Raw genomic sequence first — 12766 nt, 5'->3', positions numbered from 1 at the left:
ACACGGGGCTCGAACTCACGGACCGCGAGATCGTGACCTGGCTGAAGTCGGACGCTTAACCGACTGCGCCACCCAGGCGCCCCCCAAATGTTTATTTATTTTTGCGAGAGAGAGAGACAGAGTCAAGCGGAGGAGAGGCAGAGAGAGGGAGACACAGAATCCAAAGCAGGCTTCAGGCTCTGAGCTGTCAGCACAGAGCCCGATGTGAGGCTCGAACTCAGGAACCGTGAGATCATGACCCGAGCCAAAGTCAGACGCCCAACTGACTGAGCCACCCGGGCGCCCCTCCACTGTGTTTTTTTGAGTCAGTGTTGTTGTTCTTTTTAGTTCTATTTTTAATGTTTGTTTATTTTAGAGAGAGAGACGGCATGACCAGGGGAGGGACAGAGAGAGAAAGAGAGAGAGAGAGAGAGAGAGAGAGGGAGACACAGAATCAGAAACAGGCTCCAGGCTCTGAGCTGTCAGGACAAAGCCGGAGGCGGGGTTTGAACTCTTGAACCGCGAGGTCATGACCTGAGCCAAAGTCGGACGCTTCACCGACGGAGCCACCCAGGCACCCCCTTGTTGTGCTTTTTAGATTCCACATATAAGGTGTGTCATATCATGCGTGTCCTTCTCTTTCTGACTTGTTTCCCTTAGCATAATGTCCTCGAGGTCCATCTACGCTGTTGCAAACGGCAGAATTTTCTCTTTTTTCCTCCCAGCTGAAAAGTGTGTCATTGTGTCTATATGCATCACATCCTCTTTACCCTAAATTCACCCACTGATGGGCACTTAGGTTGCTTTTGTATCTTGGCTATTATAAGACTGCATTAACATGGGAGTGTAGACATATTTTTGATAACCTGTTTTCTTTTCCTTTGGACGTACATCCAGAAGTGGGATTGCTAGATCATGTGGTGGTTCTACTGTGAGTTTTCTGAGGAGCCTCCAGACTATTCTCCAAGATGGCCCGGCCAGTTTGCCACCCCACCAGCAGGGCACAAGGGTTCCATTTTCTCTGCATCCTCACTGACATTTGCTATCTCTTAACTGTTTACTTTTGCTGTGCAGAAGCTTTTAAGTTTGATGTCGTCCCACCTGTTGATTTTTATTTCTTGTACTGTTTGTGCTTTTGGTGTGATACGCAAAAAATCTTTCCAAGGCCCATGTCAAGAAGCTTTTGCCCTGTTTTCTTTTAGGAGTTTTATGGTTTTAAGCCTTCCATCCATTTCAATTAAATTCTGTGAGGGTGTCAGATGGGGATCCAGCTTCATTTTCTGCGTGAGGTTACCTATCCAGTTTTCGCAACACCATCTGTTGAAGAGACTGACCTGGGAACTGTAGATTTTTAAAAGCTTCCCAAGTGGTCGCAACCAAGGTGATAGCCAGCGCTGTGGAGCCTCAGCTCCTGCAACGCAAGAACTTCGGGGGCTCCGCTGCAGGGCGGACCCCACGGGGAGGGTGCAGGAGGCTCCGGGGCGCAGCCAGCAGCCTCCCACCAGCTCTGCCAGAGCTTCTGCCTGCAGCCGCCGCACCGCAACTGGAGGGCGGTGCATGGGAGGAGGGCACCGGCTGTCAAGTCCGGTGGTGGGATCCCTCCGTGGGGCTGCTGTGGGGGGCTCTTTGCTGACCTGCAAACACACCGCATGGGGCGTGGAGGTGGAGCTGAGGGCGACACTGGTAGCCCTGAGTAGAGCCTATTATGGCCTGGCACTCTTCTAAGGCTTTGCGTTAATTAAAAAAAAATTTTTTTTCAATGATTTTATTTTTGAGAAGAGAGAGAGCATGAACAGGGGAGGGGCAGAGAGAGAGAGGGAGACATAGAATCCGAAGCAGGCTCCAGGCGCTGAGCTGTCAGCACAGAGCCCGACCTGGGGCTCGAACCCACAAACCGTGAGATCATGACCTGAGCCCCCCAGGCCCCCCAAGGCTCTGCATTAATTTAGCAATCCGGTGATTGCCCTGGGAAGCCGTGCTGAGTGAGAAAACGGAGACCCAGAGAAGTGGAGTTGATTCCCAAAGCTACCAAGCCAGGAAACGGCTGAGCGAAGAGTCGAACTTGCCCCTCCCGTCTCCGAGGCCAGGTCCCGGCGGCCCGGGGACACAGGCCCCGCCCCCCGCCCCGCCCCCGCGCTCGCGGACACCTTGGGCCCCGCCCCTCGCGAGCCGGCGACCCGCGGGGCGGGGCGGGGCCCGCCGCCTGGAGGAAGTGTCCGGCCCGCCGCTCGTGCACCCCAGGCGGCCGCCGTCAGTGCTCCCTCGGGGTCGGGCCATGGAGGCGGTGCCGCCGCTCTACCGCGTGGCGGGGGCCGCGGGGCCGCAGGGCGACGAGGACCGGCTCGGTGTCCCCGACGGGCCGGGGGCTCCGGTGAGCGGGGACGGGTCTGTGAGGGGGGGGTGCGAGGACCGGGAGCGCGGGGGGGGGGGTCTCCCCGGCGTGGGGGCGGCGGGGAGGCGCCGCCCCCGGGTCGGGCCGTGGCAGCGGGTACCGGGAGTGGGGCGGTGCGATGCGACCCCCGGGGCCCCCAGCCCGGGTGCGACGTGCACGCCGTGCGTGCCCCGCAGCTGGACGAGCTGGTGGGCGCGTACCCCAACTACAACGAGGAGGAGGAGGAGCGCCGCTACTACCGGCGCAAGCGCCTCGGCGTGGTCAAGAACGTGCTGGCGGCCAGCGCGGGGGGCATGCTCACCTACGCCGTCTACCTGGGTAGGCGGCCCGCAGCGCCAGAACCCGCGGCTTCCCCGCGGCCTCCCTTCCCAGCCCCGGTCAGGGAAAGAGAAACCTTAGGGGCCGGTTGGCTTCCCTTCCTCTTTCACTTCCTCCTCTGCCGCGCTCGCAGCTGCTGCAGCTGTGGCCTCACCACATGGAGGTGGGGTCAGGTGCAGTGTTCTGGATTCCCAGGCAGCACCTTCGGGAGCGCGTGGCCAGGGTCTGGGCGCCCTGGGCGGGTCTGCCGCCTTCCAGCTCTGGAGCGCTGGACGTGTGTACGCGGGAAGGGTGGGGGGGTGCGGGGAGGATCTGGATTCAAGTGGCCGACGCTGCCACGGGCTGTCAGGACGCTTGGCCCAGCCTGGGCATCCCTCTCGGTCCTCATGGGCGTTGGAATCGGGGACTCCTTTGGTGACTGGCGCTCCCTCCAAGCTCGCGCGCCGGCCTCTGTTCCGTTGCCGCGGGAGTTAGGCTGCCCCCTCTGTGCCCGCCCCCTGCCCCCCCAGGCCTCCTGCAGATGCAGCTGATCCTGCACTACGATGAGACCTACCGAGAGGTGAAGTATGGCAACATGGGGCTGCCCGACATCGACAGCAAGATGCTGATGGGCATCAACGTGACGCCCATCGCCGCTTTGCTCTACACACCTGTGCTTATCAGGTGCGTTGCTGCTGTCCCCAACAGGGCTGGACGGTCACTCAGATACTGAAGGGTGCAAGGGCTCTTGGCCCATGGGGTCTCCCCCTGCCCCCGTGTTCTTGGGGGTGGGGAGCTGGGGAGGGGCCTTGCCTACCTGGAGGGGTGAGAGAGAGGGGAGGACCCAGGTTTAGGGAAGGGAGCAGGAACTTGACCCCAGGGCACATTTCCCACAACCGAAATCCACTCCTGCCCCTTCCCTCACCTTGCCTGTGCCCCACATGGCATTGTCTTTGTGTCCTCCTCCGTGGTTTGGAGCTACAGGGACCTTTCCAAGACCAGGGCTGTGGAATCTCTGGAGAGGATCTGATCAGCCCTAACGCCCAGGCAACCAAGCCCGGCCTGATCAGCCCCATGGCCGGTATTGAGGGAAGACATGGCCCGGCAGGTGCCCCAGAGGGTCTACCCTGGACCTGAGCCTTGGAAGCATCTGGTCCAGCCTTCTGGCCAGTGCAAAACCCCCCTCCACATGCACCCTCCCCACCAGGAGGTGGGTCTCCGCTCAGATGAGACCCAGAGACTAGCAGACCAATTAGATGGGTTTTAGTTCCTCTATCTTAAAACAAACAAACAAACAAACAAAACCAAAAAACCCCAAACCCCCCAAACCCCAAACTCCTTTAACATCATCGCACAAAGACCATTAGGATCCTAACTGAAATCAGAAAAAAGAAAACCCTCCCAAGCCCTCCAGTAAATCAGCTAACTTTGTTGTCCCAGCAGCATGCAGGGATAAACGTTTACGTCCTTGTCACCAGAGCATGTGCTGAATTCACACTGAGGACTCTGTGATGGTAGAATCTTCTGCAGAGATGGGGGCACCCAACCGAGGCTCAGAGTTGGACATTCAGCCCCCCTCCTTCTTGTGTTTTTTTTTTTTTTTTTTTTTGCATATTCACTTTATGCTTGTAGCTCTTCCCTTCTTAAAATTAAAAAAATTCTACAATCAATTTCTAGCGGTACATTTAGCAGATCAGAGCCATATGAAAGACTATGGCTCTGAAAACATACCACTGTTGATAAGAATAGCTAATTCTTCATTTCCCATGTGCTGGGCACTTTCTGAGCGTTCCCTCATTCCCTAGGATCCCAGGGAGATCTAAGAGACGAGGAGAAAACGAGACATTCAACGGCTTGCCCAGGTCCCCCCGGTAGCACCTGGCAGTCGGAAAGTTTGACTCCCTCGCCCTAAGCTTGCCCCTTGCCCAAACTGTCAGGCTGATTTCCTAGAGGGCTGTGCCAATTTGCATGGCCTCGGGCTGTGCGCATCATTTTTTAAACCACAGCCTCGCCAGCAATGAGTGCTGATATTTTTACTTTTTGCTCATTTACTCCATCAAAATGTGACTTGCCCCCCCCCCCCCAAGAGATCAGAGTGGGCTGCCTATCTATTTTTTATATGGCAAAATAAGGATAATAAAAGAACTGGGCCCTGTAATAGAGAAAGTAATTGTGATCGGAAAAGCAGAGTCATTTGGCTTTGAGCTTCCTGGAAGCGAAAGCAAGGAAAGGAACTAATGAGCACAAATAACTCAAAAACACCCCAGAGCTCCTGGCAGTGGTTTTTAGCCTGACTAGCCTCCGCGCCCTGAGCGGGCCCTTATCCGGTCAGTGGTCAACCACCTTTAAGCCCAGTGTGGCATTTTCTGAGTCAGCAAGCCTGTTGTCCTAGAAGCCAGTGAGGACGGAGCTTCCCAAGTGACCACAGTGGACGGCAAGAGCGATGGGCAGGGAGGAAGGGATGTTGGTCCTGCCAGGACCTCTCTCTGGTCCTAAGTTTCCTCGACCCGGTTTGACTTGTGTCCCTGGGCCCTGAAGCCACAGCACGTGAGCTTGGATGGAGAAGGGGGATTCGCGAGCCAGCCCAGAACACAAATGAGGGCTGGATGTACACACAGGCCACTGACTGGTGACACCGCCCCTTCTCCCCCCATCCTTGCAGTGGCCACGAGAAGCTTGTGGTTTGGGCTGCGTGCTCCCCCTTAAGCTGTGGAAACTGATTGTGGGGACCTGGGACTGAGACCACCAGCAAGTCCCTGTCTCTGCTACTCTTAGAGCCCCTGACTCCAAGGCCAGGGATTACTCTCCGTCTCGCACCGCCTGGTTGGTGAGCCGGCACCCGGGTCTGTGGCCCCTCTGGTCTCAGGCCCCAGTGGTCTGGGCAGGCTCGCGGTGCCAGCATCCCTCCTACTGCCCGCAGGTTTTTTGGCACCAAGTGGATGATGTTCCTGGCTGTGGGCATCTATGCCCTCTTTGTCTCCACCAACTACTGGGAACGCTACTACACACTCGTGCCCTCAGCTGTGGCCTTGGGCATGGCCATCGTGCCTCTTTGGGCCTCCATGGGCAACTACATCACCAGGTGAGCCTGGGGGGCCGCAGGGTGGGAGGCTGGAGACCTGGCTGTGTCTCTGCCGCACTGCCAACCTCAGCTGGCGGAGCTCTCTCTGCCTTTCGGGTCTCAGTTTCCCCGTCCGTGAGACACAGCCCATAGCCCTGGGTGCAGGAATCAGAGACATCTGGTAGAGGTTGGACTGGGGGAAGCTTTCTCTCCTTTGTGGTCCAGGATGGCTCAGAAGTACTACGAGTACTCCCATTATAAGGAGCAGGATGATCAGGGCCCCCAGAAGCGCCCGCCGCGGGGCTCCCACGCGCCATACCTCCTGGTCTTCCAAGTGATCTTCTATAGCTTCTTCCATGTGAGTCAGCTCCACGTTGGCGCCATGGGGGGAGGGTGTTGCAAGCCCAGAACCCACACGTTGGAGCCCATCCCACAGTCCTTTCGACCCACCAGTCCGACTGCCCTTTCTTGAGCCGCCCTCTGCTTACTGACCTCTGGTGACCGACCTCCTCGTCTCCTTGTTGAGGAGAAAGTCCTCCTGCGCTGGGCACTCCCTCCTGCCACCAGGCTGCCCCCAGAGCGGGGGGAGGGCTCCTCTTCGGCCAAGGCTGTGCCCAGACCCCTTTCAGATCATGCCTGTGCCCCGTGCCTGCTTCTGAGCCCAGCCCAAGCTGCCCTCCTGCCCACAGCTGAGCTTCGCCTGTGCCCAGCTGCCCATGATCTACTTCCTGAACCACTACCTGTATGACCTGAACCACACACTCTACAACGTGCAGAGCTGCGGTTAGTCTGCATGGGGTGCGACCCCCAGGCCTGTTCACCTCCCCCATTGAGTCATCCGGCAGACACTGGGCTCTTGAGAGTGCCCAGAGAGGATGCCCTTGCCCACGGGTCCGGGGCTGAGAGCCTGGTGGCCCACACCTCTTACGGGCAAGGCAAAGGACCCTGTAGGAGTATGCAGTTAGGACATCTGACCCAGCCTGGTGGGGACAGAGTGCATCAGGGAAGGCTGCCTGGAGGAGATGCCATCTGGGCTGAGCCACAGATATCCTCAGAGCTCAGTCACTGCAGGGTGAATGTATGCAGTTGGGGGATGGACTGGTCCCCACCTCCAGCCTCCAGGCACTAGGGCAGGAAGGGGGGCTAGGTGTTCCTCTCCTTGTGGCCCCTCCAGCCCCAGTGGCCCTCTCCCCCAAGCTGCTCCCCAAATGAACCTTGCCTTTGCAAGCACTGTCCTCACCCACCACCCCTGACTCTCCCCTGCACCCTCCCTCCTCGGTCCATTTCTTTGTGGTTGAGTTGACAGTGTGCTCTACTCCCTGCGTCCCACTCTTCAGGTACTAACAGCCAGGGCATCCTCAGTGGCTTCAACAAGACAGTTCTGAAGACGTTACCACGGAGCCGAAACCTCATTGTGGTGGAGAGCGTGCTCATGGCAGTGGCCTTCCTGGCCATGCTGCTGGTGCGGCCTTGGATGGGGTGGCGGCGGAGTCAATAAAGTCTGGGGACTGAGGCGGGGAGAAACGGGTGCCATCTGGGCGCGTTGCTGGCAGGCAGCCTGGGCAATGTCCTGGTCTGAGGTGGGAGCCGGGTCTGAATCCTGGGGAGGAAGCCTGAACCTAGGAGCCAGGCTAGAGGTTTGGGAATGAACCTGGAGTTGGAATCCCAGAGAACAAGGAAAGGGGGACCAAGCCTGGTCTGGGGTGGAGCTGGAGACGGGGTCCTAGAGGACTGGGCTGGAGGCAGAACCCGAGAGGTAGAACTAAGGTGCAGGGGGCGTGGCTTGGGCGTGGCATCTTCCTGGAGGCGGGGCTGGGGAACAAAGCCGAGGTCTACGGGTGAAGCTGGGGGCAGGACCCGAGGCCGAGAGGCTGGGCTGAGGTCTGTGGGTCTGTGGGTGTGTCTAGGGGCGGGGCCCTGGCCTGGGAGGCGGGGCCGAGGTCTACCGGGGAGCCTGAGGGCAGGGCCAAAGGCTGAGGGGTGGAGCTTAGGTCTGCGGGTGTGTCTAGGGGCGGGGCCCGGGGGCTGGGAGGCGGGATTAAAGTCTGTGGTGAGTCTAGGGGCAGGGCCCAGGGTTGAGAAGCAGGGTTGAAATCTATGGGTGTGTTTCGGGGCGGAGCCCGGAGGTGAGGCCGAGGTCTGTGGATGTGCCTGGGGGTGGGGCCTGGGGCTAGGAGGCGGGGCTGAGGTCTGTGGGTGTGTCTAGGGGCCGGGCCTGAGGCCTGAGTGCCTGGCAGCCCGCCCCCTCAGCCCGCGGGTCCGCAGGTTCTGGGCCTGTGCGGCGCCGCCTACCGGCCCACTGAGGAGATCGACCTGCGCAGCGTGGGCTGGGGTAACATCTTCCAGCTGCCCTTCAAGCACGTGCGCGACTTCCGCCTGCGGCACCTCGTGCCCTTCTTTATCTACAGCGGCTTCGAGGTCCTCTTTGCCTGCACTGGTCTCACCCTGGTAAGTACCCCCTGCATAGCGTTGTCAGATAATATACAGAACTTCAGGTTAAATTTGTATTTCGGCTAAAGGTTTTGAATACATGTGTAAGTATGCACAGGTGCGTCCCAGACACCCCCCTTCCTTTCTTCCCTCCCTTCCGCCATTCCCCCACTGCCTTAGGCACGTTATTTTAACCTCTCTGGGCCTCAATTTCCTTTATCTGTGAAGCGATTCTAATAACCATGCTTGCTCCCAGAGCTGTTACATGGTTGAGATAGAATAACGCCCATAAAGTGTATAGTTCCATGCGGGGTACAGCCTTGGTATCCGAGGACATTGTTCAAGCCTTCTCCCCTGTCTGTGCCTTCAGAAGCTCCCCATGAACTTCCCAGGAGTTAGCCCTGACTTGGTCCAGAGGGGACAGGGTGTGGCCTGAAGACCTCAGGTAGGGAGGGCCAGAGCCTGGGCCAGCTGACCTCTGACACTCACTCCTGTCCCCCCAGGGCTATGGTGTGTGCTCCGTGGGGCTGGAACGCCTGGCCCACCTCCTCGTGGCTTATAGCCTGGGCGCCTCCGCTGCCTCGCTCCTAGGCCTGCTGGGACTGTGGCTGCCGCGCCCGGTGCCCCTGGTGGCTGGGGCTGGAGTGCACCTGCTGCTCACTCTCAGCCTCTTCTTCTGGGCCCCCACACCTCGGGTCCTGCGACACATTTGGATCCTCTATGTAGCGGCTGTCCTCTGGGGTGTGGGCAGTGCCCTCAATAAGACCGGGCTCAGCAGTGAGTATAGCCATGGGCACTGGGATGGCTGGGCAGGGGACCCTGTGACTGCCTCGGGGTGGTTGGGGAGGAACACAGAGATCCCAGGGACAGACATGGGGTCCCACGGATACACCAGGGGTCTGTTATGGTGGAGGTGGGTGAGCATCCCTGTGGACACTCCCAGGAGTGGGAGGAAGTTCCATGGGCTGCAGGGACAGATGAGGAGGGCTGTGGACGCACCAGGGGCAGGTATGGGAGTTGCACGCCATGGACATCCTGTCGACACCCCAGGGTGGGCTTGGGGCCCTGTGGCCACTGGGGGTGGGGGCGGTCAGCGTGAGATCTTGTGGCTACACGGAGTAGGTACAGGGCTCTGCGGGCACCCCTGAGCGACAGTGTGGAAAACCACACTTGGGATACTTTGCTTTCCAACCAGAGGACAGGGCCCACCCTGACACTGGGAGCAGATTGCCAGTCCGTGCTCTAGGGAGCCTGGGAAGCAGCAGGTGGCCCTGTACACGCTCCAGGGTGCAGGCGCACACATGACCTTTTTATGGAGAAGAGCTGGGAGCAGGCATGAAGCCCCAACGCCGGTCTGCAGAGTAGCAGGGTCCGGGCCCTGAGTCTGGGCTGCTGGGGTGGGGGCCCCGGGGAGTGGAACTCTGTTGGCAGAAAATTGGGGGTGGGTGGGTCAGAGTTCAGCTGTGTGATGCTCGCTGCCCCCAGGTAGGCATATGCCCGTGACACGCAGTCAGTACACACTGGTGCGGTTATTTGGATCTTCCACATCAGCATCCGCTGTGATGGGCCAGTGCTGTTAACAGTTTTGAACATCACCCTGGGGGCGTGGTGTGGTGGAGGTCATGCCTGCTGTGGGCAGGGTGGGGGCTGGCTCAGGTGACCCCTGCACCCGCCATCAGACAGTCCGGTATCCTCATCTGTCATAGGGCATGGAGCCCTGCATTCTGGGCCACACTCTCTTAGCTGTTGCTCTGAGGCCGCCAGATCTGGGCAGCATCCGGCGTTGGTACCAGGTCTGGATTAGGACCTGGTCCTGGAATCCCCTTCTGCCTGCCCAGTTCTGCTTCCTGCCTCCTCCTTGTGAACCCTGTTGGGGGGGGGGGGCTCCCTGTCCCTCCACAGTAGCCCTGGGAGGAGCGGTCACACTGCAAGGCCTTAGGGCAGGGGAGTTAATGTCCTGAGTGGCAGGTGAGGGTACGATTTGCTAGGTGCTCTGTGGGCGCTCTCACATTAAAACCTCAGAACACGACATATAATATGCAGCATCTCATTTACAGTTGGGAAAACTGGCCATGGGGAGTTAACTTACGCTGAGACTACCCCATAGAGCCAACATTTGAATCCTCATCTCTGTACTAAGTCTCTCCATTTCACAGTCCTGAGTCTCCTGACTCCCTGTCCGGTGGTCTTTCTTCCCAGTCCAGGGATGATTCCTCGAAAAATAAGTCCAAACCTCCCCTTTTCAGGTTTGATTTGCAGAAAGCTTGTTGCTGCGAGCAGTTTGCCCCCCCTGAGCCCAGGGTGAGGAGAAACAGCCTCCTCCAAAGGCCTGGCGTTAGGCACCTGGGGTCCGAGAGAGGACAGGATATGACGGCATATAGAGTTTTCCGCCTTTGAGACCACACATGTGCTCCAGAGTGAGGCCCACACTGTACCCCTGCAAAGTTCACCTGTTCCTGCCTCTGCTCAGCTCCCCAGGCAGCGTAATAACGGGGGCTTCCACCAGGGGGCAGGCCAGGGCCGGCTCACAAGGGCTTTCCAGGAGCTCCAAGGCCAAGGGCTGAGACCAACCCAGTGCTGGCGCTGAGGGGGTCACAAGTGGGAGATCAGCCATTCTGGTTGACCCCTCTCCCCTCCCTGCCCTGTCCTGCCCACCTGCAGCACTCTTGGGAATCCTCTACGAGGACAAAGAAAGGCAAGACTTCGTCTTCACCATCTACCACTGGTGGCAGGCGGTGGCCATCTTCACAGTGTACCTGGGCTCAAGCCTGCCCATGAAGGTGAGCCTGAGCGTGGTAGGAGGAGGGTCTCTGGGGGCGTTAGGCACCCCTCATGCCAGCACCCAGGCAGATACTTTCTGAGTGCCCACCCTAGCCTCACAGCCCCCCAAAAGGCACTACTCCCCAAGGGCCGGGTCAAGCCCACTCCAAACCCAGGACCCGCTCACTGCCTCACCTCCCATGGGCCTCAGTTTACCTGTCTCTGAAGGGGTTCACAGTTTCTCTTTCCTTGGGTGTTCATCCCAGACACCTGCGGGTGGTTTGATGATCTGTTCACAGGATGTGAGCTCTGAGCTGGGCGGGGTTCCTCGTGCTCTGCTCCCACCTACTGGTGGGTCAGTTTAGCAGGTCGAGACCCAACATTTGAAAAAATGAAATAGAAGACATGAGAGCAGGATGTGCTGCTTATATGTGTGTATGGACTGTTATGATGGGGAACTACGTTTGGCTGTGGGCTACAGCCAGAAACGTCTGAGAGGCATTTCTTACAAGGGTGCCTGCGCTAAGGGACACAGGAGGCTAAGCCCCAGGGAGGGGCAGAGCTGGGCTCTGAGCCTCGCCCGCGGCAGGGTGCTCAGGAAGCTAAGGTGGCTTGGGCAGCTGTGCAGTGCGATGCGGGACGCGAGGGCGCCTGTCCCGCGAGGGGCTAAGCGGGGAAGGCGCGGGGGCGGTGACCCGCGGGTCCCCAGCATCCCTCTTTGTGCGCACAGGCTAAGCTGGCCGTGCTGCTGCTGACGCTGGTGGCGGCCGCGGCCTCGTACCTGTGGATGGAGCAGAAGCTGCGGCGGGGTGTGGTCCCGCGCCAGCCCCGCATCCCGCGGCCCCAGCACAAGGTGCGCGGCTACCGGTACCTGGAGGAGGACAACTCGGACGAGAGCGACGCGGAGGGCGAGCGCGGCGGCGGAGGCGGCAGCGGCGGCGGCCCGGGGGACGGCGTGGAGGAGGAGGCGCCGCCCGCGGGTCCCCGGCCTGGCCCGGAGCCGGCCGGCCTCTGCCGCCGGCCCTGCCCCTACGAACAGGCCCTGGGAGGCGACGGGCCCGAGGAGCAGTGAGGGGGCCCAGCCTGCTCGCCGGCCTCGGTTTACCGCGTCTCAGGTCGGGGCCCCCGTGACTGCGCCTCCTTCAGGAAGGACCTTGGCCCCCAACCCCGTGTTCGGGAACGGCCGTCCGGAGCCCCCGGGCCACCTGCAGCGGGGGCCCGTCCCGCAGCCCCTCTTGGACGAGACGGAGCTTTGAGACCCCTGGGTTGGAGAGACAGACGGCACAGCCGACCCCTCCACCTCCGGGGCCGCCCTCCACGACCCCTCCCCGGGCCCCAGAAGGGGCGGGGTCCTCCTGCCGCCACCGCCCCCGGTCCCGCCCCAGCTCCGCTCTCGGCTGCGGGGCTCCGCCCAGTGCACCGCGCGCTTTGCACATCATACCCCCGTGGTCCGTGAAGAGACACGACTTTTTATAGAAAATGAGAAATAAAGAGCTTTTGTATTGTCCTGACCGGGAAGTCTCGAGCTGCGGGGGTAAGGAGGGCGCCCGGGACGGGTGCCCGGCTGACCCTCCTGGGGCAAGATCTCCGACCCCTTGACCCCCGCCGAGGGGGAGGGCCCCCTAATCCCCGCCCACCCGCCCGGCCTCCCTCCTGGAAGCCCCGCCCCTCCCCACACCCACCTGTTTTTCCAGGTCCCACCGCGTCCACCCGGGAGAGAGAAGCGCCCGGCTTGGCCTGCGGGGACCGCGGCCAAGAGAGTGTGACGGGGCTGCCGGTCCCTCGTGGGTCTAGAGGGCGCGACAGACTCCGAAGGTCCAACTCCCCCCGCCCCTCCTGCAGTCTCC

The 12766-nt window shown here is 60.1% G+C and overlaps 1 protein-coding gene across 1 annotated transcript; it reads left to right on the top strand.

Annotated features, from left to right (window-relative positions):
* Positions 1-2180: 2180 nt before the first annotated feature.
* Positions 2181-12431, top strand: UNC93B1 (unc-93B1 regulator of TLR signaling). Its single transcript, XM_040465640.1, has 11 exons — positions 2181-2350; positions 2548-2689; positions 3199-3352; positions 5589-5750; positions 5955-6087; positions 6419-6512; positions 7067-7191; positions 7995-8177; positions 8663-8936; positions 10821-10939; positions 11650-12431. The coding sequence occupies exons 1-11, from the start codon at positions 2255-2257 to the stop codon at positions 11989-11991; spliced, it is 1824 nt and encodes a 607-aa protein (XP_040321574.1). The 5' UTR covers positions 2181-2254; the 3' UTR covers positions 11992-12431.
* The last annotated feature ends 335 nt before the right edge of the window (positions 12432-12766 follow it).

Source organism: Herpailurus yagouaroundi, unplaced genomic scaffold (genome assembly GCF_014898765.1).
Source record: "Herpailurus yagouaroundi ecotype Mexico unplaced genomic scaffold, PumYag 569, whole genome shotgun sequence".
NCBI lineage: Eukaryota > Metazoa > Chordata > Mammalia > Carnivora > Felidae > Herpailurus > Herpailurus yagouaroundi.
Note: the sequence above shows the minus strand (reverse complement) of the source record. Positions and strands in the feature narration are given on the sequence as shown.

Coding starts and splice junctions, on each gene's coding strand:
- UNC93B1 (XM_040465640.1), top strand. CDS start 2,255: ATGGAGGCGGTGCCGCCGCTCTACCGCGTGGCGGGGGCCGCGGGGCCG. Junction 2,690..3,198: donor CACCTACGCCGTCTACCTGG/GTAGGCGGCCCG, acceptor CTGCCCCCCCAG/GCCTCCTGCAGATGCAGCTG. Junction 10,940..11,649: donor GCTCAAGCCTGCCCATGAAG/GTGAGCCTGAGC, acceptor TTGTGCGCACAG/GCTAAGCTGGCCGTGCTGCT.